The sequence below is a fragment of the Salvelinus alpinus genome, chromosome 12 (genome assembly GCF_045679555.1).
Source record: "Salvelinus alpinus chromosome 12, SLU_Salpinus.1, whole genome shotgun sequence".
Taxonomy (NCBI): Eukaryota; Metazoa; Chordata; class Actinopteri; order Salmoniformes; family Salmonidae; genus Salvelinus; species Salvelinus alpinus.
Genome location: NC_092097.1, coordinates 49,180,719 through 49,205,528, shown reverse-complemented (window position 1 = coordinate 49,205,528; position 24,810 = coordinate 49,180,719). Strand labels below are relative to the sequence as shown.

Sequence of the window (24,810 nt, the reverse complement as noted above, 5' to 3'; positions counted from 1 at the left end):
TTGTGACTGTAGCATACACAGAGTAGGCAATTTTGGGGCTTCACCATGTTTCATCGACATGTACAGCTGTGTACAGCAATGAAAGTTGTCATTTGGAAACACAATGTCAACACCAAGAGGTAGAATATATAGTGAAAACAATAGTGGTCCTTAAACGGAACCTTGAGGAACACCAAAACTTAAAATTGATTTGTCAGAGGACAAACCATCCACAGAGACGAACTGATATCTTTCTGACAGATAAGATCTAAATCAGGTGCCTCAAGGACAATTCAAAATGCTGGTAGAGGACCTTTTTACTGAAGAATGTTTCGTTTTTTTATGACTCTTTTACTTTTAGTGTATTGATGTGTATGCATGGCTCATCTGAGAAAGAATCCTTGGTTTCAGCATGACGCTCTGACGAAAATAAATACATATAGAAAAACACTCAATCACACCCATCATTAATGTATTTCCCAGCATCCTTTATTGCAGGTTGATTTACAGAATTGTTTGTTGCAATATCTGTGTTTATGCATGTGCAATGATTGGTTGATTAATCTTATGCTACACAAAGAGAAATAACATAAACGTTTCTAAACAATTATGTTAGTAGTTGTATAAATTGGACCCGTTACTGAGATGGTTGTTCCAGTTTAGATGATTTATGTAGTCTCAATATCTATCAATATTTGCTACTTTTGCAGTCATTCTGAATGTGGGTTGTGGGTGATTAAAAATTCAAATTATTCGATATCCTCACTTTGGCTGGATTCCACTTTGCAAGCCAGCATAATGTGATTTGCAGGTCTGATGTGGCCTTGGTTTCAGAACACTGTGTTACGATTTAACTAAACCTTCAACAAAAGGCCTTATGATATATGTAACATATTGTCATAAAGAGCTTAATTTTAAAGATGACATAAGATAAAAGGTTCTTTATAGAATCATTCATAGAGGGTTCTAGGAAGAACCTTTCGATGATAAAAGGGTTCTTGGTAGAACCATTTATAGAGGGGTAGCAGTTGCGTCACAAATCACCTAGCAACCACACCAGGTGGCATGTTGGAAGATCAGAGTCAGTCTGGTGGAAGTCCTAATCAACCACATGGCTGGCTACGTTTTGCTACCACTGAAAACATCGGGAAGATTGACCATTATTTTATTTTTCTAAGGACCTAGAAATCAGAGGCAGTGGGAGAACCTATTCAAGTAACTAAATATATAACGAAATTATTTAAAAAATACAATATAATATTATTATTACTACCGAAACTTTGTGTGCAGGCTAACTCAAATAAGCTGCTAACATAATGTTAGCTGGTGAGCTAGCTAACTTTACATACTGTATAGATACAGGTAGCTAAGTGAATTACATATCACCAGCTAGTTAACGTTATATTTGCTAGTTAGCTATCTTGATGTATTTATCATTTTAAATTAAAAACACAAACTCGAAAAGCTAGCTAAAAGCAATGGAAGAGGGTGAATGGATTAACTAGCAGCCCCAGCTGTCAGAGAAAGAAGAGAGTAGGCTACGCTGGATATGGCAGAAACCTTTGTGGGAGGACATGAAAATACTCTCCAGTTGTAGTTCCTTGCGAGACAAACTGTGAGAACAGAGATATAGAAACATGATATTCAGTGCTGTCTAATTTGAGTGTAATGAAGCCTGTTTCTTTGTGATGTTTTCTGTCATCAGATACAGAGAGCTGTGAAACCCTGTCTGCAGATGAAATGGTCCCAATGAATGTTCCAAGAAAATAAGGGTACATCCTTGTATACCAGTGGTCACCAACCTTTTCTGAGTCAAGATCACTTTCTGATTCAAAATGCAAGCCGAGATCTATCCCTCAGATTTTTTTAAAGTATGGCTTAAAACATATAAGCCTAAGCAACATTAACCAATTAAAAACAGGTCTGTAGCAATGAGGTTTGCGCAGTAGACTATAGGCCCGATACATTATCAATGCATATTGGCAAAGCTTGAATTGCCCTGCCAATGTGTTCTTCTCAGACCAATTTGAAATTATAAACATTTTAGCTACATTATCACACTGGTAATAGACCATGTGTTTTATTACTTGTGAGGCACAGCTGAGTGAGCATAATCATTTGCTTATTTTTTTACTGGACTGATGGCCTGCATCTGATGGTCAGTCTGAGGGGAGGGAAGGCGCAGCGGTGAGGCTGCCTCTCACCTGATTCACCGTACCTCCTCTCTCCCTCCCTCAGCTGAGAAAAGGGGACACAGTCTTCCATCTGATGCCCACACTTAAGTGACAATGCATTATTTCTGCCTCATGCACCAATTCATGTTGTTACTCCTATGACCATAGAAAGTGTAATAAATCCTCGATATTAAAAAAGACAAGCTGCAAATAACTCAAGCTTATCGAAACGCGCATTTTATGGCTTATAAAACTGTTCACCAAAGTGTTGACATTGCTGAATAACAACTTAAACATGAACTTAATCATAAAAACAGCAGCTCTGCTGTATTCGTTGAGTCTCTCTAGTCATGGTTTTAAAAGTTTTGAAATCTCACATTATCAACTTTGCTGTGCGTTCGAGGCTTCTTTTTTTAATGTCTATGGCGTGAGAAACTGCCGACACGGTGATCTGAACTATCTGATTGGCCAGCTTTAGGCCTATAGGTGGACTTGATTTGCTCTCTGGGCCTGCTGGGTAGTTCTACCTTCAGACACATGAAAAGGCTAAAAATGGGAACACTGCCTTCCCGGCATTTGGGCTGCTGAATCAGGTGTCTTTACCGCCAACAGCGTGAAACAAAAATAAAACAAATAGGAACGCAAGGCTTTATCGTTGCGTCTTTTGCAGAAATGTTTGGAGATCGACTAGGAATGGCTTGGAGATCGACCAGTCGATCGTCTGGTTGGTGACCACTGTTGTATAACATGGGTTATGTGTACCTATGTTAGCAATGTTGTAAACAAAAATACAGTTTAATAGTCACACACAATGTACGTATAAACCTATTACAACTTGAGCAGGCCAACCCTGCTGGTTGTGCAGACTTCTGGTCTAGCCCTGCAATAACACACGTGATTCAAATAATCAAACCTAATTAGTTGATAATCAATTGTGCTATTTCTGGGCTGGAACAGAAGTCTGTTCAACAAGTAGAACAGCGATCAGTTGAGCGAGGTTGGCCACCTCTGGTATTGTTTTCTTTTTTTTGTTCATCTGAAATTATGCTTTAGTAATAATAACCTATTTGTTACTAAGATATCTAACATATGAGTTAGCTTTCTTGTACACTTTGACATTTTATGAAATAAAATGTTGATTCTTTGAAGTGAAGTGTTTAAAGTTGTTTTAATTGTTAACTTTAAAATATTATTCAAGATGAACTAGTGTCAATGTTGATTAATCACAGATCACAATCCTGCAATAAAGAGGGGAAGGGAATCTGTGTTTTTCTATGTTGTATTCGCAAATTAACATTACATTAGTTTTAAGTTCTCCAGTTTGTTTTATTTGATTGCCACGCTATCTCAGAATATCAGCCATGTGAACCCATTTTGCAGCTGACTATAATGGCATGCAACGCCAAAGCACCATAGGCCTACAGTAGTGCTTCCCAACTCCGGTCCTCCAGTACCCCCAACAGCAGACATTTTGGTTGTAGCCACTTTAAGGGCCAGATGATTCGTTGACAAGTTGAATCAGGTGTGCTAGACCGGGGCTACAATATACACTGCTCAAAAAAATAAAGGGAACACTAAAATAACACATCCTAAATCTGAATGAATGAAATATTCTTATAAAATACTTTTTTCTTTACATAGTTGAATGTGCTGACAACAAAATCACACAAAAATTATCAATGGAAATCAAATTTATCAACCCATGGAGGTCTGGATTTGGAGTCACACTCAAAATTAAAGTGGAAAACCACACTACAGGCTGATCCAACTTTGATGTAATGTCCTTAAAACAAGTCAAAATGAGGCTCAGTAGTGTGTGTGGCCTCCACGTGCCTGTATGACCTCCCTACAACACCTGGGCATGCTCCTGATGAGGTGGCGGATGGTCTCCTGAGGGATCTCCTCCCAGACCTGGACTAAAGCATCCGCCAACTCCTGGACAGTCTGTGGTGCAACGTGGCGTTGGTGGATGGAGCGAGACATGATGTCCCAGATGTGCTCAATTGGATTCAGGTCTGGGGAACGGGCGGGCCAGTCCATAGCATCAATGCCTTCCTCTTGCAGGAACTACTGACACACAACAGCCACATGAGGTCTAGCATTCTCTTGCATTAGGAGGAACCCAGGGCCAACCGCACCAGCATATGGTCTCACAAGGGGTCTGAGGATCTCATCTCGGTACCTAATGGCAGTCAGGCTACCTCTGGCGAGCACATGGAGGGCTGTGCGGCCCCCCCAAAGAAATGCCACCCCACACCATGACTGACCCACCGCCAAACCGGTCATGCTGGAGGATGTTGCAGGCAGCAGAACGTTCTCCACGGCATCTCCAGACTCTGTCACGTCTGTCACATGTGCTCAGTGTGAACCTGCTTTCATCTGTGAAGAGCACAGGGCGCCAGTGGCGAATTTGCCAATCTTGGTGTTCTCTGGCAAATGCCAAACGTCCTGCACAGTGTTGGGCTGTAAGCACAACCCCCACCTATGGACGTCAGGCCCTCATACCACCCTCATGGAGTCTGTTTCTGACCGTTTGAGCAGACACATGCACATTTGTGGCCTGCTGGAGGTCATTTTGCAGGGCTCTGGCAGTGCTCCTCCTGCTCCTCCTTGCATAAAGGCGGAGGTAGCGGTCCTGCTGCTGGGTTGTTGCCCTCCTACGGCCTCCTCCACGTCTCCTGATGTACTGGCCTGTCTCCTGGTAGCGTCTCCATGCTCTGGACACTACGCTGACAGACACAGCAAACCTTCTTGCCACAGCTCGCATTGATGTGCCATCCTGGATGAGCTGCATTACCTGAGCCACTTGTGTGTGTTGTAGACTCCGTCTCATGCTACCACTAGAGTGAAAGCACCGCCAGCATTCAAAAGTGACCAAAACATCAGCCAGGAAGCATAGGAACTGAGAAGTGGTCTGTGGTCACCACCTGCAGAACCACTCCTTTATTGGGGGTGTCTTGCTAATTGCCTATAATTTCCACCTGTTGTCTATTCCATTTGCACAACAGTGTCAATCAGTGTTGCTTCCTAAGTGGACAGTTTGATTTCACAGAAGTGTGATTGACTTGGAGTTACATTGTGTTGTTTAAGTGTTCCCTTTATTTTTTTGAGCAGTGTATTTAAAAAAGTGGTTTTCCTGAAATCCTGGTTGGAGGATTCTGGATTTCCTGCTTATTGCCCTCATGATTCAGGTGAACCGCCAACTGGAATTTTGGGAATACCAGGGAATTTATTGAAGGTTCCTGGAATTTTGCGACCCTATTTGGGGGTACTCAAGGACCGGAGTTGGAAACAACTGGCCTACACTATGATGGCATTAACCTTATGGGCATTTGCAATGCACCCCTTAATGTGGTGTAGCTGAAGCAGAGAATCGCTTAAGTCATATGTTTACATGTCACATGTTGTTTACATATTGTTCAGCTATATGTTCTCAATGTTAAAACTACATCGATAGACAATGTATATGAGGCTAATCATTATACTAAACTTTGTACAGGCCGTGTGCTAACATGAAATTGTTTTAGTGCAAATCCAACCCTTGTAATCTAGGTGGTGAAACATCTGGAATCAGGAGATGATGGGGTCCATAGCTTAAAATATACACACAACCACCAAGTTCAATGACAGATACTGTTCTTCCAGGTCTGGCACTTGGAGGTGTCACTGTGATAATGAAAATGGTTGACCTAAGACTACCACAACAATCACATCGTTTACGCTAAATATGTTTAAATTGTGAAAGAAAGAATAGTTTGGCTATAAGAAATACATTTTATTCAATGGGGCTAGGCAAAGCAGAGATGACAAACAAAATACTTTTCATTTCACTCATACAACAAAATAGCCTATTATTAAAGTATGTTTACAATATAATAAATAATAGTATTTTACATGTTGTTCCAAATTACATTTTATATATTAATACGTGTACAGAAATAAATGACTGGGAAACTGTGTTTCTGTTTAGTCAGCAGTTATTGCTACACTCTTCATTCGGTTTAAGGGGACACTACTCAAATGGCACAACATAATCATTCAGATTGACCAAGGAACAGCATATGACAACCATTTTGTCTAAGTGAGGGACGTCTCCTTTCATATCTGGAAAAGGACACAGTAGTAGAAGTAGAAAATGATGCTGCTGCAGCAGTGCTCATCTTTTACAGTGGGAATACAGTCGACAGACTGGAAGTCAGCTGGTGAACCTACAGTACATTAACAAATGAAAAGTACACCTGCTGTTAGAATAGCACTTATTCAGGTCACCTATACCATCAGGGCTATTGCATGTTTGGTTGTGTTTAATTCATTCAGGTGTTTTAGTTTAATATAAAGATTACATATTTTGTTGTGCTGGAACGACCAATAGTCACTACAGCAGGTTGTCCTATCCTATTGAGGCTTCTGTCCTATGCTGTAATGTCCATACATTTTCCCTCTTATGAATAAAGTTCTCAACAAATGATCATTGAGTCAGTGCCACTGGAGGTTTTCTGGACAATAATGTCCTCCAGGCTAGATTGACGCCATATTGTAAAATGCGTGCCTCCCCTTTTTCGTAGGCCTAGATTAGATTGTTGCAAAGGTCATTTTTATTGATCTGTTTGTCAGTGTCAGCAGAGTAGGCCTAGGCTTCACCATGATTTATCGTATTAAAAAAGATTAAGCTAATGTCTCCAGTCATATAAAGTGTAGTAGAATTGCATGAAATGTGTTTATCAAAGGAAATACTTTTCCTGTGAAAGGGAAATAAAAGCAACCTCTCTGATATAGTCTATAGGCCTATGCCACTACACGCTCAATCATGCAGAGTGATTATTAATTAATAGCCTAATAAATTGACTTTCCAATCTACTCATCACATTAAGAATAGTAGTCTTACATTAGTCTGCAAATTGCTGAGAGAAATGTAGGTCCCTGATATGCATGCAATGCTTTATTGTAAAGGTGCATTTTTATGGTAAAACATTTGCTTCCACAAAACTTTAACTCACCCGCCGCCTATGACAGAGACACATGCTAATAGCTAGACTACAAGCTATGTAGCTAGCAAATGTTGGCTAACTTGGTCTTGTTGTCAACACCTGGTTAGCATAACAGCTAACAGCTACACTAAACTCTAAATAGATCAGACTGACAAGTGATGAAATGATCGTAGCAGACCCTGTACTGACGGCTGTCTGGGCTCAGGTCTTGACGGGCAAAAAGGTTTATTCACTTTTCTGACAGCTCGTGAGTCTTATCTCCGTAGTGTTTCATGTTTGCTGTTGAAAATGTTTTTTTCCCCATGTTCTTTCCTGCCTTGTTAGAGCAGCCAAATACCGCACAGAAATTGTCTGTGGTGATGAATCAACTAGTTTTAGGCACTGTTGTAATGCAGCTTGGGGTAGATGCAGCTGTTGTTGTCGGAATAATTGATGTGGTGGTCTTCCAACATGGCCGCTAGGAGGTGTTTAATGTCGCCTGGCATCCCTCTATAGAGGCTACTAGGAAGAACCCTTCATAGTGGGTTCTAGATAAAACCATTTATAGAGGGTTCTATGAAGAACCCTTCATAGAGGGTTTTAGGTAGAACCCTCTGCAAAGGGTTCAACCTAGCACCAGAAGGGGTTGCATTATGGGAACAAGCTGAATAACCCTATATATGATTCTACTTAACTTTTCTAAGAGTGTATATTTCATTACATACATAGCTGTAAGCCAATTCAGGTACAGTTTATTGTTTCAAAGAGATTATGTTCATATTGACCATTGCATTATTCAACATTGTTCTCGCTATGTTTCATACTTCTTAAAGTGTACTTAACAGACCCCCTCCTTGGTTTCCTGGCCGCACAAGTGTCTACTCTCTGCTGTTAGCATTAAATCGATTGCTTTTAGACTGAACAGTAGCTGTGGTTCGCAGGAGCCAACTGAAGGCCGGCGGCTCCACAATACTGTCTGGTAAACAAATAATGACACAATCTGATAAAATAACAAAGGTAAGGGCTAATAAAGGCTAAATGTATTTTTCTGTCACGGGAGATGGGAAATATTATCGCTAAATCCTCAGGGGGACCTCATAGAAATGTTCAGTAAGCAGGCCATTTACTTTTATGACACAGCAAATTTTCCCCCTCATCTTTTTTTCCCTTCCTGTCCTTTTACGTGGACCGCTGAGAAATGAATCACTCCAGGAAGTAGTGGATAAATAACTTTTCATGTGAAAACACCTAGGCTTTTATGGCTTTACTAAATGATCCATAATACGGGAGCACTCAGTCCTGCAGATTAGGGCGGGCCGAACCGGGGGAGGATGCTGCGTTAGCTGCCGCCACGCAGCCATCGCCGCCGCGCCTGAGATGGGCACAAATCTCTTTTACGAGGCTGCCTCTTAAATATCTGTCAGTCTAGTGTCTCACACATGGCACTCTTCTACAGCTCCCCACACAGTAATTGAACCATCTTCTGAGTGTAGAATGCTGTGGGAAGCCGTTTGAACAGACTGTGTGGCTTCCATTAAAACAGGCCTATGCATAAATCTTGCCAGTAGGGGCAAAAAAGAAAGCTATTGACCCAAAATCCTCTGTTCGTTCCAAAGGAGCTGGCCTTAAAATGTTTTTCAGCCAGAAGAGGTCTGGCCACCCCTCAGAGCCTGGTTCCTCTCTAGGTTTCTTCCTAGGTTCCTACCTTTCTAGGGAGTTTTTCCTAGCCACTGTGCTTCTACTTCTGCATTACTTGCTATTTTAGGTTTCAGACTGGGTGTCTGTATAGCACTTGTTGACAACTGCTGAGGTAAAACAGGCTTTATATATATATATATATATTTGTGCACATACAGTACTTACCTCTGCATGTATTTGTAATCCACAGTATATTCAAGTTCAAGTTTTATTACACTCATATAGCAGTCAATGCAAACTGAAATCCATGAGCATGTAATTTAAGCAAAAACAATTGTAAGTGTCATGCAGGATTTGAAGCAGTTCAGATGGTATTGAGAGCGGAGGAAGCATTGATGGTCTCGGAGGTAGCTAGCCAGTCGGCGTCAGAGAGACAGAAAGGTCCACTGCGCAGCTTCAGCTACGTACCTCGCTGCCCCTTCAGGTTCCACTTTCTCCGGCTTTGTAGATGGTTAGCTAGATTGCGGCGACTCCACACTAACACCGTGTAGCATCCACTTGAGGGATGCTACTCAAGAGCAGCCTCAAAGGTGCTGGAAGCTCACCACACAATGTTCATGGTCAGAAAGAAATAGCTTATTACGCTTCAATTGCCGCTTCCTTAGTATATCACTATGGGTGCAATTACTCAGAGACGCTCCAAACACCTGAGGCTTCCAACTATTCATGTTTTAAAATGCTGATACAGGATATTACCATTTTTGTTATTAACACTGTATTATTTTGTAACTAACAGGACCACAACTGACAGCACCACATGTTGCATTGTTGTCCAGTAGGCTATGCTTATTGGCCATCTCAAATCAAATGTTATTTGTCACATGCTTCATAAACAACAGGTGTAGACTAACAGTGAAATGCTTACATTTGCCGAACAATGCAAAGAGAAAAAAATAGAGAAATAACAGAAAAGTAATAACACTATGTATAAATACACAATGAGTAACGACAACTTGGCTATGTATACAGGGTACTAGTACTGAGTCGATGTGCAGGGGTACGACGTACTTGAGGTAGATACACTACAAAAATATGTGGTCACCCCTTCAGCAATGGGTGTGGCTATTTCAGCCAATTTTCATAGACAAACATTGGCAGTAGAATGGCCTGTACTGAAGAGCTCAGTGACTTTCAACGTCGCATCGTCATAGGATGCTACCTTTTCAACACGTCAGTTCGTCAAATTTCTGCCCTGCTAGAGCTGCCCCGGTCAACTGTAAGTGCTGTTATTGTGAAGTGGAAACATCTAGGAGCAACAACGGCTCAGCCGCGTAGTGGTAGGCCACATAAGATCACAGAACGGGACCGGCAAATGCTGAAGCGCATAGAGGGTAAAAATCGCCTGTCCTTGGTTGCAAAATTCACTACCAAGTTCCAAACTTGAAGCAACGTCAGCACAAGAACTGTTAATTGGGAGCTTCATGAAATGGGGCTATATGGTTAACTATTTAACTATCTAACTGTTTCAGTCTTATGGCTTGGGGGTAGAAGCTGTTGAAGGTCCTGTTGGTTCCAGACTGAGTGCATTGGCACCTTGACTAGCTGTATCACTGCGGTAGCAGAGAGAACAGTCTATGACTTGGGTGGCTGGAGTTTTTGAAGATTTTTAGGGCCTTCCTCTGACACCGACCGGTATAGAGGTCCTGGATGGCAGGAACCTCGGCCCAAGTGATGTACGCACTACACTCTGTAGCACCTTGCGGTCAGATTCCAAGCAGTTTCCATACCAGGCAGTTATGCAGCTAGTCAAGATACTCTCAATAGTGCAGCTGTAGAACGTTTTGAGGATCTGAGGGCCCATGCCAAATCTCTTCAGCCTCCTGAGGGGGAAGAGGCGTTGTCGTACCTTCTTCACAACTGTGTTGGTGAGTGTGGACCATGATAATTCCTTAGTGATGTTGACACTGAGGAACTTGAGGCCCCATCGATGTGGATGGGGTCATGCTCGGTCCTCTGTTTCCTGTATTCCACGATCAGTTCCTTTCTCTTGCTGACGTTGAGGGAGAGGTTTTTGTCCTGTCACCACACTGCCAGGTCACTAACCTCCTCTCTATAGTCTGTCTTATCGTAGTCAGTGATCAGGCCAACCACCATCGTGTCGTCAGCAAACTTAATGGTGGTGTTGGAGTTTAGGAGGGCATTAAGCACCCACCCCTGAGTTGCCCCCTGTCTTGAGGGTTAGCGTAGCGGATGTGTTGTTGCCTACCCTCACCACCTGGGGGCGACCCATCGGGAAGTCCAGGATCCAGTTGCAGAGGGAGGTGTTCAGTCCCAGGTTCCTGAGCTTAGTGATGACACTATGATGTTGAACGCTGAGCTATAGTCAATGAACAGCATTCTCACATAGGTGTTCCTCTTGTCCAGGTGGGAGAGGGCAGTGTGGAGTGCAATAGCGATTGTGTCATCTGTGGATCTGTTGGGGCGGTATGCAAGACTTTTCTCTTGATCGGATGGTGGGGGGCACGGAACATAATTACAGTATTTAATGTCCCTGGATTAGGGTGTCTGGAATGATGGTGTTGATGTGAGGCATGACCAGCCTTTCAAAGCATTTCATGCCTACAGATGTGAGTGCTACCGGGCGATGGTCATTTAAACAGGTTTCCTTGGCGTTCTTGGGCATATGGACTATGGTGGTCTGCTTGAAACATGTAGGTATTACAGACTGGGTTAGGGAGAGATTGAAAATGTCAGTGAAGACACTTGCTATCTGGTCAGCGCATGCTCTGAGTGCATGTCCTGGTGATCCATCTGGCCCCGCTAGGTCCTACTCGTATCGGCTACTGATAGTGAGATCACACAGTCATCCGGAAACAGCTGGTGCTCTCATGCATGGTTTAGTGTTGCTTTTCTTGAAGCGAGCATGGAAGCATTTTGCTGGTTAGGTAGGTTTGCATCACTGGGCAGCTCACGGCTGGGTTTACGTTCGTAATCCATAATAGTTTGCAAGCCCTGCCACATCTGGTAACCATCAGAGCCTGTATAGTAGGATTCGACCTTAGTCCTGTATTGATGTTTTGACTGTTTGCTAGCTCGTCGGAGGTCATAGCAAGATTTCTTATATGCGTCTGGATTTTTTACCACTCCTTGAAAGCGGCAGATCTAGCCTTAAACTCAGTGCGGCTGTTGCCTATAATCCATGGCTTCTGGTTGGGATATGTACGTAAGGTCACTGTGGGGATGATGATGTCGATGTACAGTACTTATTAATGAAGCTGGTGACTGATGTGGTGTACTCCTCAATGTCATCGGAAGAATCACGGACCTTATTTCAGTCTGTGCTAGCAAAACAGTTCTCTAGCTTAGTATCCGCTTCATTGGACCATTTCCATTACTGGTACTTCCTGTTTGAGTTTTTGCTTGAAAGCAGGAATCCGGAGGATAGAGTTATGGTCAGATTTTCCAAATGGTGGGAGAGGGAGAGCTTTTGTATCCGTTTCTGTGTGTGGTTGTAAAAGTGATCTAGAGTTGTGTCGCCTCCAGTTGCACAGGTGACATGCTGGTAAAAAAGTATTCCTGTATTTAAAACACCGACCACTAGGAATGCCGCCTCTGGATGTGCAATTTCTTGTTTGCTTATGGCCCTATACAGCTCGTTGAGTGCGATCTTAGTGACAGCATCAGTTTGTGGTGGTAAATAGACAACTATGAAAAGTATAGATGTAAACTATCTTGGTATATAATATGGTCTGCAGCTTATCATGAGGTATTCTAACTCAGGTGACCAAATCCTTGAGACCTTCTCTTTTTCTCCGGACTTGAAACCCATTGAAAACCTGTGGTTTGAATTGAAGAGGGCAGTCCATAAGCGCAGATGAAGGATATCAAGGATCTGGAAAGATTCTGTATAGAGCAATGGCTTAAGATCCCTCCCAATGTGTTTTCCAATCTCATATTTGTTTTTATAAAAAGGCTGACTTTGACCTTAGTTATATATGTTTTCTGTATTATTTTGGTCAGGTCAGGGTGTGACGTGGGTGGGTATGCGGGTTTTGTGTTGTCTAGGTTATTGTAGGTCTATGGTGGCCTGAATTGGTTCCCAATCAGAGGCAGCTGTTTATCGTTGTCGCTGATTGGGGATCCTATTTAGGTTGCCATTTTCCATTTAGGTTTTGTGGGTTATTGTCTATGTGAAGTTGCATGTCTGCACTCGTTGTATTATAGCGTTCACGTTCGTTTTGTTATTTTGTTTAGTTTGTTCAGTGTTATTTCTTTATTAAAAGAAGTATGTATTCACATCACGCTGCGCCTTGGTCTCCTCACTACGACGAACGTGACATGACTTCTGTTATCCTCCCAAGGTGAGGTATTGAAATATATTAAAAACAGTGGTGACAATATTTTAGGTCCCTATCTTTTTGACAAAAAAATATATATAACTTGTTAAACAAAATATCTTTCTCTGAGCAATTGTATAGTGAACAAAATTATAAACGCAACATGTAAAATGTTGGTCCCATGTTCCATGAGCTGAAATAAAAGATCCCAGAAATGTTCCCTACGCACAAAAAGCTTATTTCACTACAAATTTTGTGTACACATTTGTTTACATCCCTGTTAGTGAGTTTTTTCTCCTTTGCCAAGATAATCCATCCACCTGACAGGTGTGGCATATCAAGAAGCTGATTAAACAGCATGATCCAGGCTGAATCACTTCCGGCCATGATTGGGAGTCCCTTATGGCAGCACACAATTGGCCCAGCATTGTCCGGGTTTGGCCAGGGTAGGCCGTCATTGTAAATAAGATTTTTTTCTTAACTGACTAGCCTAGTTAAATAAATAAAATAATACATAAAAACACTATGTAGGGAATAAGGATGCCAGTTGGGATGCAGACATAGCCTTCAGAATTCCTTTATTATTCTTGTGGAGCAGTGATGTGAAGTTCCACAGTATATGCAATATTAATGGCCAGGACTTGCTAAGAGCAGGTCTATACAAACCTATATTGAGAACAGTCAACGTGAAGCTCAACTGAAGAGGAGGAGGACACACAAACAAACAGGAAAAAATGCTTGTTTAAAAAATATGTTCACTAAGTGCATATCTGCCATTACGCTGAACTGTAAAAAAAATAAAATAATATAATATAATTACTCCACTACCTTCTATCTCATATCAAAGCAATTTACTCATCCAGTTTTATTTAGAGACAGCAAAACAAATCTTTAGATGATGAATAACGGGCACTTTCTTCATTAAATACTTTTCTCATTACTGTAATATTTTGTTCTGTTTTCCTATTGGGTTAGTCAAACTTTTATTGAAATCCGCTTGAGGCTGTCACAAAGTAGCCTAAAACAGACAAACACCCCAGCCAATAACTAATGACTTAGCTGCTTCTGCTTGTGAAAGCTGAGGCCAGTCAAGGCATTAATAAGGACTCTAGCTGCTGCAGACTAGAACTCCTACTTCCCTATTTTAAAAACACAATAACTTAGCATTTGCATTTATATAGTTCTTCCAGCCGCCTCACTCTCAGGCAGCCCAGAAATGGCTTCACGCTGATTATTACCTGGGGGAAATTAAGATAACAAAATAACCCCATGAATGGGAATAGCTTCCCAGCTTTACCAGCGCACAACCAGGTATGCAGAAATGCACAAACCCCCCATTTCCAGCAATGCAACATTATTATCTGCTTAATACCTTATCTTTTTAAGGCGATAAGGACAGTTTCAAACTGATCTCAGCCAGACAATGACACAAACCCATTTGTTTGAGGATAGGCAGGGTGTCTACTTTAGCATTTTAGGAGTGATAATGATGGTATTATACAACACAGTACATGCTTAAAGACCCCATAAGAACAGCATCAATAGATCCAGCCTTTGAATTTTCCGACGTGAGGTGAAATATGAATCACTAAAGCTGGAATTAGGTTAAACTCAAAGGGCTACACTGATGAGGATTTAGCGGTGCAATAATAGGAAAGAGTTCGAGAACATCGCAGAATTCCTAGGCTTCAGTTCCATGCCATTGCATGGAAAACATTCCCCTTAGTTAGCTATGCTAATAGCTAGCACAAGCCGCCATGGAGAAAAGTTCCAGGCCCTGCTAGCAAGTGCAGATTAAGGGGAAACCAAAAAGGTGGAGACAGATACTGATCTGAGGCGCCTGTGGTAATGGTTGGGTGGCTTTTAATATAATACACTATCCTTTTCCCTGCACCACCCTCGGGAGCGACTCTCATGACAGGAAACAAACAGAACGCTGACACATTCTGCTAATTAGCATAATTAGCATAAGGCATGACAGGGCTCTGGGAATGCTACAGCTGTGACCTTTTGTGGACAACACCAGCTGTCAGTAATTACCTATAGCTGGGCCAAGGATGGAGGCTGACTCTCCGTCCTTGAGGGGCCATTGCTGCCACCAACCCAGTCACCCCAAACAAGATGTTTCTCCACAGAGAAACACCTCGAAAAGGCTAGTTGAGTTTTTCTTTCCCCACAGGACTGTGGCCCATTAAGCTTTATAGGCTTAAGGCTTCGCTTTGGCTAAAATGTGTGACTAAATGTAAAATATAGGCTTTGCAGTGCCAGAGGCTTGTGGCTACACACAATTTACTTAGAACAGACAAGAATTATGCTTCAATGAAACAAATGTGTCCCCCAATAAATATTTGTTTTAAAGGCGTCATAGAAACTATTCAGGTTCATAAATGGTTGTAATCGTCATTAGTTGTTTGTTTGATTTTTAACATTCTTCCATCTGTCTTTGAAGATAGTGATCTTAAATATCTTGATGTGCTCTTTCATCCCAGATAACGCTCTGTCACGAAGGAGATGTCGTTTAGGAGAGGTGTTCTGAAATAACACATTATTTTCAGTAACAAACAATATGCAGGGCATTAAAATAGCTCTCCAGCCTGCCCTCTCTCCCTCTCTCACGCTTCCTCTTCCTCTCTGATTCACTATCCGTTTGTTTAAATGAAGGGCACGCCTGGAGGTCCTGAAGCCTTGTGTTATTGTGCTGTTCTGACATGCAATTCTCCCGCAGGAACATCAGTGATGAAGGTCACTGCATGGGATGCAGATGACCCTACGTACGGGAGCAGTGCCAGGGTGGTGTACAGTGTGCTGGACGGAGAGAGCTTCTTTACCGTGGACAGACAGACTGGTAAGGGCAGACTCCTGGCATGACCAGACAGAGTCAAAGATGATGTGTATACAATGTATTGCTTGTAGTAATACTTATATACTATATATTACTTGTGGTAATAGTTGTATTTTACAAGTATTACTTGTAGTATTATACGTGTAGTGTTACAGTATTGAGTGAAATACACAAGTACCAACCCCATGCTTTATCCACGGAAATAATAGTGAGTTGATATATTTCTTGTCTCATACCTCATATTGTGTACTTAAACTCAACAAAAAAAGAAATGTCCTCTCACTGTCAACTGCATTTATTTTCTGAAAACTTAACATGTGTAAATATTTGTGTGAACATAACAAGATTCAACAACTGAGACATAAACTGAACAAGTTCCACAGACATGTGATTAACAGAAATTGAATAATGTGTCCCTGAACAAAGGTGGGTCAAAATCAAAAGCAACAGTCAGTATCTGGTGTGGCCACCAGCTGCATTAAGTACTGCAGTGCATCTCCTCCTCATGGACTGCACCAGATTTGCCAGTTCTTGCTGTGAGATATTACCCCACTCTTCCACCAAGGCACCTGCAAGTTCCCGGGCAGGTCCCAGACATGCTCAATGGGATTGAGATCTGGGCTCTTCACTGGCCATGGCAGAACACTGACATTCCTGTCTTGCAGGAAATCACGCACAGAATGAGCAGCATGGCTGGTGGCATTGTGATGGCAGAACACTGACATTCCTGTCTTGCAGGAAATCACGCACAGAATGAGCAGCATGGCTGTTGGCATTGACATGAGCCTGCAAGAAGGGTACCACATGAGGGAGGAGGATGTCTTCCCTGTAACACACAGCATTGAGATTGCCTGCAATGACAACAAGCTCAGTCCGATGATGCTGTGACTCACCGCCCCAGACCATGACGGAGCCTCCACCTCCAAATCGATCCCGCTCCAGAGTACAGGCCTCAGTGTACCGCTCATTCTTTCGACGATAAACGCGAATCCGACCATCACCACTGGTGAGACAAAACCGTGACTCGTCAGTGAAGAGCACTTTTTCCCAGTCCTGTCTGGTGCATCAACGGTGGGTTTGTGCCCATAGGCGACGTTGTTTCCGGTGATGTCTGGTGAGGACCTGCCTTACAGCAGGCGTACAAGCCCTCAGTCCAGCCTCTCTCAGCCTATTGCGGACAGTCTGAGCACTGATGCGTTCCTGGTGCATTCCTGGTGTAACTTGGGCAGTTGTTGTTGCCATCCTGTCCCTGTCCCGCAGGTGTGATGTTCGGATGTACCGATCCTGTGCAGGTATTGTTAGACGTGGTCTGCCACTGCGAGGACGATCAGCTATTCGTCCTGTCTCCCTGTAGTGCTTTCTTAGGTGTCTCACAGTACGGACATTGCAATTTATTGCCCTGGTCACATCTGTAGTCCTCATGCCTCCTTGTAGCATGCCTAAGGCAAATTCACACAGATGAGCAGGGACCCTGGGCATCTTTCTTTTTGTGTTTTTCAGAGTCAGTAGAAAGGCCTCTTTAGTGTCCTAAGTTTTCATAACTGTGACCTTAATTGCCTACCGCTTGTAAGCTGTTAGTGTCTTAACGACCGTTCCACAGGTGCATGTTCATTAATTGTTTATGGTTCATTGAAGAATTATGGGAAACAGTGTTTAAACCCTTTACAATGAAGATCTGTGTTATTTGGATTTTTACAAATTATCTTTGAAAGACAGGGTCCTGAAAAAGGGATGCTTCTTTTTTTGCTGAGTTTATATTTCTCAACGTATAAGGATACATATTGAAATGAAAATAGTTGCCATTAAATCTCTGAAGTGTTATATTACAGTCTGTCCAGATGCGGATTCTCTAATTGTCTCTCCCAGTCAGCACATTTGGGTGAATTCCCTTTTGGTCTGAGGGCCTGTACCTGGGCTTGAATCGTAGTCTCTCAGGCATATCCCAAGGTTTGTGTTGCCTGCAAATGTCCTCCTGGGAGCAGCACTAAACTTTTAATCATTCCTTTTTTTTGGTCTCCCCACTTTGATTCGGTTGGCCCTAGTGCCTAGATGATAAATGGCCTTGTCTCGGCAACGTTGGCCTGGAGACTTGCAGATCGTACCAACTCTTGTCCCCCCCCTTCTTTTTTTATCGACATTAACCATTGAAATAGGTGCAGGGGGAAGAGGTCATCAAGAGAACAGAGCAGTGGTGAATTTCCCCTCATTAATGTCGCCCCAGTCATTCAAAAGAGTGTTAATCCTTCACTATCTTTTTCTCCGTTCCAGATACATGACCAGAATATGATCAATGGCCAATGTCTGAGGGATTTTTCGAAAGTAGCAGTCATTTGAATGTATTTGAACTTCAGAGTGGTATTTGGTATTGAAGTTCAAGTGAGCTTCTTCTCAGGATGAAAGCCTGAGGATTCTATTAAATTATATCCCATACATTTCTAGGAAAGAGACATAACTACCTGGCACTCTGCTCTCAGACACTGTCATATAAATACATTTACATTTTGGTCATTTACTGTAGCAGATGCTCTTATCCGAAACGACTAACAGGCAAATACACAGGACTCATAGTCATTAACAATTGATGTGCAATATATAGTATGCTATGGATGAGATCCCCTTTCAAGCATGTTACAAATGTCAAGCATGTTACAAATGTTCTGACTAAGAAAGACCTGATGCAAAAATATGAATTTCTGATGCTCCCCATGCCCTTGGTTATTGAAAGCTATTATTATGTGCCTCCATATCCTGCAACTGAATTTTCCTTCGCACTGTATGCTGACATACAGGCATTGCCTGCAGCTACCTGATGTTAAATGTGAGTGCAATCTCTAAGTTGTGTGTCTAGCGGAGTAGCACAATGCAAGGCACTGGGAGAGGTACCATCAACTAAGGCAGGGCAACAATGGAATTTGATGTGGATAACCCACCAGGGAATACAGTCTGGCTCCCGCTATTTGACCAGAGTAGACTCTTCCCATTGCCATCTCGTTCAGTTTATCATGAATTAATGAATTACATTTTTATTTTTGTGTGAAATCGCCAATTGGCAACCCATCCCTTATGAGATTAACTGACAAATAAACAAACTTGACACACAAATAATTACATCCCTAGAGCAGTAAAATAATATATATACAAACATACATTCATACAAACAGTGCCTTGCAAAGGTGTTCATCCCCCTTGGCGTTTTTCCTATTTTGTTGCATTACAACCTGTAATTTAAATTGATTTTTATTTGGATTTCATGAAATGGACATAGACAAAATAGTCCAAATTGGTGAAGTGAAATGAAAAAAATAACTTGTTTAAAAAAAAATTAAAAAACGGAAAAGTGGTGCGTGCATAAGTATTCTCACCCCCTTTGCTATGAAGCCCCTAAATAAGATCTGGTGCAACCAATTACCTTCAGAAGTCACCTAATTAGTTAGATTGCACACAGGTGTACTTTATTTAAGTGTCACATGATCTCAGTATATACACTTGAAGTTGGAAGTTTACATACACTCAGCTTTCAACCACTCCACACATTTCTTGTTAACAAACTATAGTTTTGGCAAGTCGGTTAGGACTCGCCTGAAGGTACCACGTTCATCTGTACAAACAATAGTGCGCAAGTATAAACACCATGGGACCACACAGCAATCATACTGCTCAGGAAGAAGACGCGTTCTGTCTCCTAGAGATGAACGTACTTTGGTGCGACAAGTGCAAATTAATCCCAGAACAACCGCAAAGGACCTTGTGAAGATGCTGGAGGAAACAGGTACAAAAGTATCTATATCCACAGTAAAACAAGTCCTATATCGACATAACCTGAAAGGCCGCTCAGCAAGGAAGAAGCCACTGCTCCAAAACCGCCATAAAAAAGCCAGACTACGGTTTGCAACTGCACATGGGGACAAAGATCGTACTTTTTGGAGAAATGTCCTCTGGTCTGATGAAACAAAAATAGTACTGTTTGGCCATAATGACCATCGTTGTGTTTAGAGGAGAAAGGGGGAGGCTTGCAAGCCGAAGAACACCATCCCAACCGTCAAGCACAAGGGTGGCAGCATCATGTTGTAGGGGTGCTTTGCTGCAGGAGGAACAAAATAGATGGCATCATGAAGAGGTAAAATTATGTGGATATATTGAAGCAACATCTCAAGACATCAGTTAGGAAGTTAAAGCTTGGTCGCAAATGGGTCTTCCACATGGACAATGACAATGACATACTTCCAAAGTTGTGGCAAAATGGCTTAAGGACAACAAAGTCAAGGTATTGGAGTGGCCATCACAAAGCCCTGACCTCAATACTATAGAACATTTGTGGGCAGGACTGAAAACGTGTGTGTGAGCAAGGAGGCCTACAAACCTGACTCAGTTCAGTCCTCTCTGTCAGGAGGAATAGGCCAAAATTCACCCAACTTATTGTGGGAAGCTTGTGGAAGGCTAACCGAAACATTTGACCCAGGTTAAACAATTTAAAAGCAATTCTACCAAATACTAATTGAGTGTATGTAAACTTCTGACCCACTGGGAATGTGATGAAAGAAATAAAAGCTGAAATAAATGATTCTGTCTACTATTATTCTGACATTTCACATTCTTAAAAGTAAGTGGTGATCCTAACTGACCTTAGACAGGGAATTTTTACTAGGATTAAATGTCAGGAATTGTGAAAAACTGAGTTTAAATGTATTTGGCTAAGGTGTATGTAAACTTCTGACTTCAACTGTTTATACCTGTTCTGAAAGACCCCAGAGTCTGCAACACCACTAAGCAAGCAGCACCACCAAGCAAGTTGCACCATGAAGACCAAGGAGCTCTCCAAACAGGTCAGGGACAAAGTTGTGAAGAAGTACAGATCAGGGTTGGGTTATAAAAAAAAATCTGAAACTTTGAACATCCCACTAATTAAATCCATTATAAAAAATTGGAATGAATATGGCACCACAACAAACCTGCCAAGAGAGGGCCGTCCACCAAAACTCACGGACCAGGCAAGGAGGGCATTAATCAGAGATACAACAAAGAGACCAAAGATAACCCTGATGGAGCTGCAAAGCTCCACAGCGGAGATTGGAGTATCCATAGATCCACTTTAAGCTGTACACTCCTCAGAGCTGGGTTCTATGGAAGAGTGGCCAGAAAAAAGCAATTTCTTGAAGAAAAAAATGTATCAAAAAATTATCAAACACGTTTGGTGTTCGCCAGAAGGCATATGGAAGAAGGTACTCTGGTCAGATGAGGCTAAAATTGAGCTTTTTGGCCATCAAGGAAAATGCTATGTCTGGCACAAACCCAACACCTCTAATTACCCTGAGAACACCATCAGTGAAGCATGGTGGTGGCAGCATCATGCTGTGGGGATGTTTTTCATCGGCAGGGACTGGGAAACTGGTCAGAATTGAAGGAATGATGGATGCCGCTAAATACAGGGAAATTCTTGAGAGAAACCTGTTTGTCTTCCAGAGATTTGAGACTGGGGCGGCGGTTCACCTACCAGCAGGACAATGACCCTAAGCATACTACTAAAGCAACACTCGAGTGGTTTAAGGGGAAACATTTAAATGTCTTGGAATTACCTAGTCAAAGCCCAGACCTCAATCCAATTGAGATTATGTGGTATGACTGAAAGATTGCTGTACACCAGCAGAACCCATCCAACTTGAGCTGAGCTGGAGCAGTTTTGCCTTGAAGAATGGGCAAAACTCCCAGTGGCTAGATGTGCCAAGCTTGTAGAGTCATACCTCAACATACTTGCAGCTGTTATTGCTGCAAAAGGTGGTTATACAAAGTATTGACTCTGGGGGGGTGAATAGTTATGAATGCTCAAGTTTTCTGTTTTTTTGTCCTATTTCTTGTTTGTTTCACAAAAAAAAATATTTTACATCTTCAAAGTGGAGGGCATATTGTGTAAATCAAAAGATACAAACTCCCCCAAAAAATCTATTTTAATTCCAGGTTTTAAGGCAACAAAATAGGAAAAATGCCAAGTGGGTGAATACTTTTTGCAAGCCACTGTAAATACATACACATGTAACCAGTGTGAAATGGCTAGCTAGTTAGCAGGGTGCGCGCTAATAGAGTTTCAATCGGTGGCGTCACTTGCTCTGAGACCTTCAAGTGGTTGTTTCCCTTGTTCTGCAAGGCTGTGGCCTGTGGAGGCTGTGGAGCGATAGGTAACGATACTTCGAGGTTGACTGTTGTCGGTGTGTGCCAAGGGTCCCTGGTTCGAGCCCAGGTAGGGGCGAGGAGAGGGACGGAAGGAACACTGTTGCACATACATAACATATACAGATAATTAAATACAGAAAAATTAAACAGAAGGCCTTTGAACCCAGTGTGGCACAAAGAGAAGATTCATGTGCGTCATTGTGAGTCTAGGATCTGTATCTAAATATATATGGGTGGAAATTGCACTGAAAGGAGCAGAATTTCACCACATGCCCTGGTTTTCTATTTTCTTTTCTGTTTTAAAATATTGTACTTAGCCCTGAGGATGGGTTACACTTTGGATAGTCCGGATTATATCAACAAACTATCTGTTGATAAGCAACTGCTTGCTACGGTTAGAGTTAAATTTAGAATAAGGGTAAGGGTTAAGATTAGGGCTAGGTTTAACGTAAGGGTTAAGTTTAGGGTTAGGATAAGGGTCAAGTTTAGAGCAGGTTTAGTAGATAGTTAGTTGAAATGTTACTGATAGAGCATCTATAGATGGACTATTCAAATTAAGTGTTAGCTGAGGATATAATTCAGATTGAGCTCTGGCTGTATACTGCCAATGGTACGGGGATGTTATTTTCCACCAGGTTCTTGGAGAAACATACCTTGGAAGGTAAAGGGGAAACATATTGTATGGAAAAAATACCCATGGTGCTCCTCGAACTACATTAGGCTGGAATGTGTCATTAGACTGTCATGGTTTTAGAATGTCCGCCATGTAAATGAGTTATGGTGATCGGACCTCAGTCATGTTGTCTTCAGATTAGTTTAACCCCTTTCAACTCCAGAGAATGTACTGATATGGACATGCCCAAATGTAGATGCTAATAACTTAACGTACTGTTTAGGAGAGGGATATGCAGTGCCATTATATCGATCAGAACAAATGTGAGATTAAGACAATTCCAAGTCTTATCATTGGCAAAATATTGTATATTTGTTCATACCGGTATGAAATAGAAGGGGGCAGTTTTTTTTTTTACCTCAGACTAATCCACTTCCAACTATAGTTACTTCAGTAGAAATATAAACCTGGCTAAACACAGCAGTAGGTCTGTACTCCAAGGGCGTTGTTAAAGCATCGGAACAAAATGCTCACTGGAGTAGGATTAAGACAACTCATGAGATTGTTGTGGTTTTCTCTCTTAAATCCACTCCTGCCAGAGAACATAAGCCTCATTCTTCAATTGTGTGTGCCTTCATTTTGGCCCATATATATTATGAATTTTAATAGAGCTCAGCCGTGAGGACATGTGCATGGAGCCACGGATGTGACACGATCTACTCTTTCAAGACGAGCCGAGAGGGGGAAATGGAATGTGCCGCACTTGTGCCTCTAATAGGCTGTGTTTACACAGGAAGCCCAATTCTAAAAAATTAAAAAAATCCGCTAATTGGTCTTTTGACTAATCACATCCGATCTTTTCACATCAGGTCTTTTTCAGAGCTGATATGTTTGGTAAAAATACCTATTAGTGAAAAAAAGATCAGAATTGGTCTGCCTGTGTAAACTCAGTCATAGAGTGCTTAGCTGAAATTGATATTTGCGACCAGAGAATATGTAACGGGCTATCGTATATGAGAGCTAAGAGCTAACTTGACCTTTCCCTTTGGATCTCTCTCTTATCAGGACTGATTCGGACGGCTGTGGCAGATCTGGACCGGGAGACGCAGGATCGCTATGAGCTGGTCGTCATGGCAACCGATATGGCAGGCCAAATGGGCGGTCTTTCCGGCTCCACCACGGTGACCATAGTGATCACAGATGTTAATGACAACCCACCACGCTTTCCGCAGAGTGAGTCACTCTCATATTGATGGTGGCGGCGAACTTACACCCATCAGTAATAGAAGTACCCCCATCAGTAATAGAAGTACCCCCATCAGTTATAGAAGTACCCCCATCAGTTATAGAAGTACCCCCATCAGTTATAGAAGTACCCCCATCAGTAATAGAAGCACCCAATCGGTTATAGAAGTACACAATCGGTTATAGAAGTACCCCCATCGGTTATAGAAGTACCCCCATCAGTAATAGAAGTACCCCCATCAGTAATAGAAGTACCCCCATCAGTAATAGAAGTACCCCCATCAGTAATAGAAGTACCCCATCAGTAATAGAAGTACCCCCATCAGTAATAGAAATACCCCCATCAGTTATAGAAGTACCCCCATCAGTAATAGAAGTACCCCCATCAGTAATAGAAATACCCCCATCAGTTATAGAAGTACCCCCATCAGTTATAGAAGTACCCCCATCAGTTATAGAAGTACCCCCATCAGTTATAGAAGTACCCCCATCAGTAATAGAAGTACCCCCATCCGTTATAGAAGTACCCCCATCAGTAATAGAAGCACCCAATCGGTTATAGAAGTACACAATCGGTTATATAAGTACCCCCATCGGTTATAGAAGTACCCCATCAGTAATAGAAGTACCCCCATCAGTAATAGAAGTACCCCCATCAGTTATAGAAGTACCCCCATCAGTAATAGAAGTACCCCCATCAGTAATAGAAGTACCCCCATCAGTAATAGAAGTAGCCCCATCAGTAATAGAAGTACCCCCATCAGTTATAGAAGTACCCCCATCAGTAATAGAAGTACCCCCATCAGTAATAGAAGTACCCCCATCAGTAATAGAAGTACCCCCATCAGTT

At 42.1% G+C, this 24,810-nt stretch overlaps 1 protein-coding gene across 1 annotated transcript in view; it reads left to right on the top strand.

Annotated features, from left to right (window-relative positions):
* The window catches only part of LOC139535308 (cadherin-22-like), a 217,532-nt gene that overhangs the window by 144,012 nt on the left and 48,710 nt on the right, over window positions 1–24,810 (top strand). Inside the window, exons 5-6 of the mRNA XM_071334614.1 lie at window positions 15,821–15,940; window positions 23,781–23,948. Coding sequence (XP_071190715.1) covers window positions 15,821–15,940; window positions 23,781–23,948 — 288 coding nt within the window. The remainder of the gene's footprint in view (window positions 1–15,820; window positions 15,941–23,780; window positions 23,949–24,810) is intronic.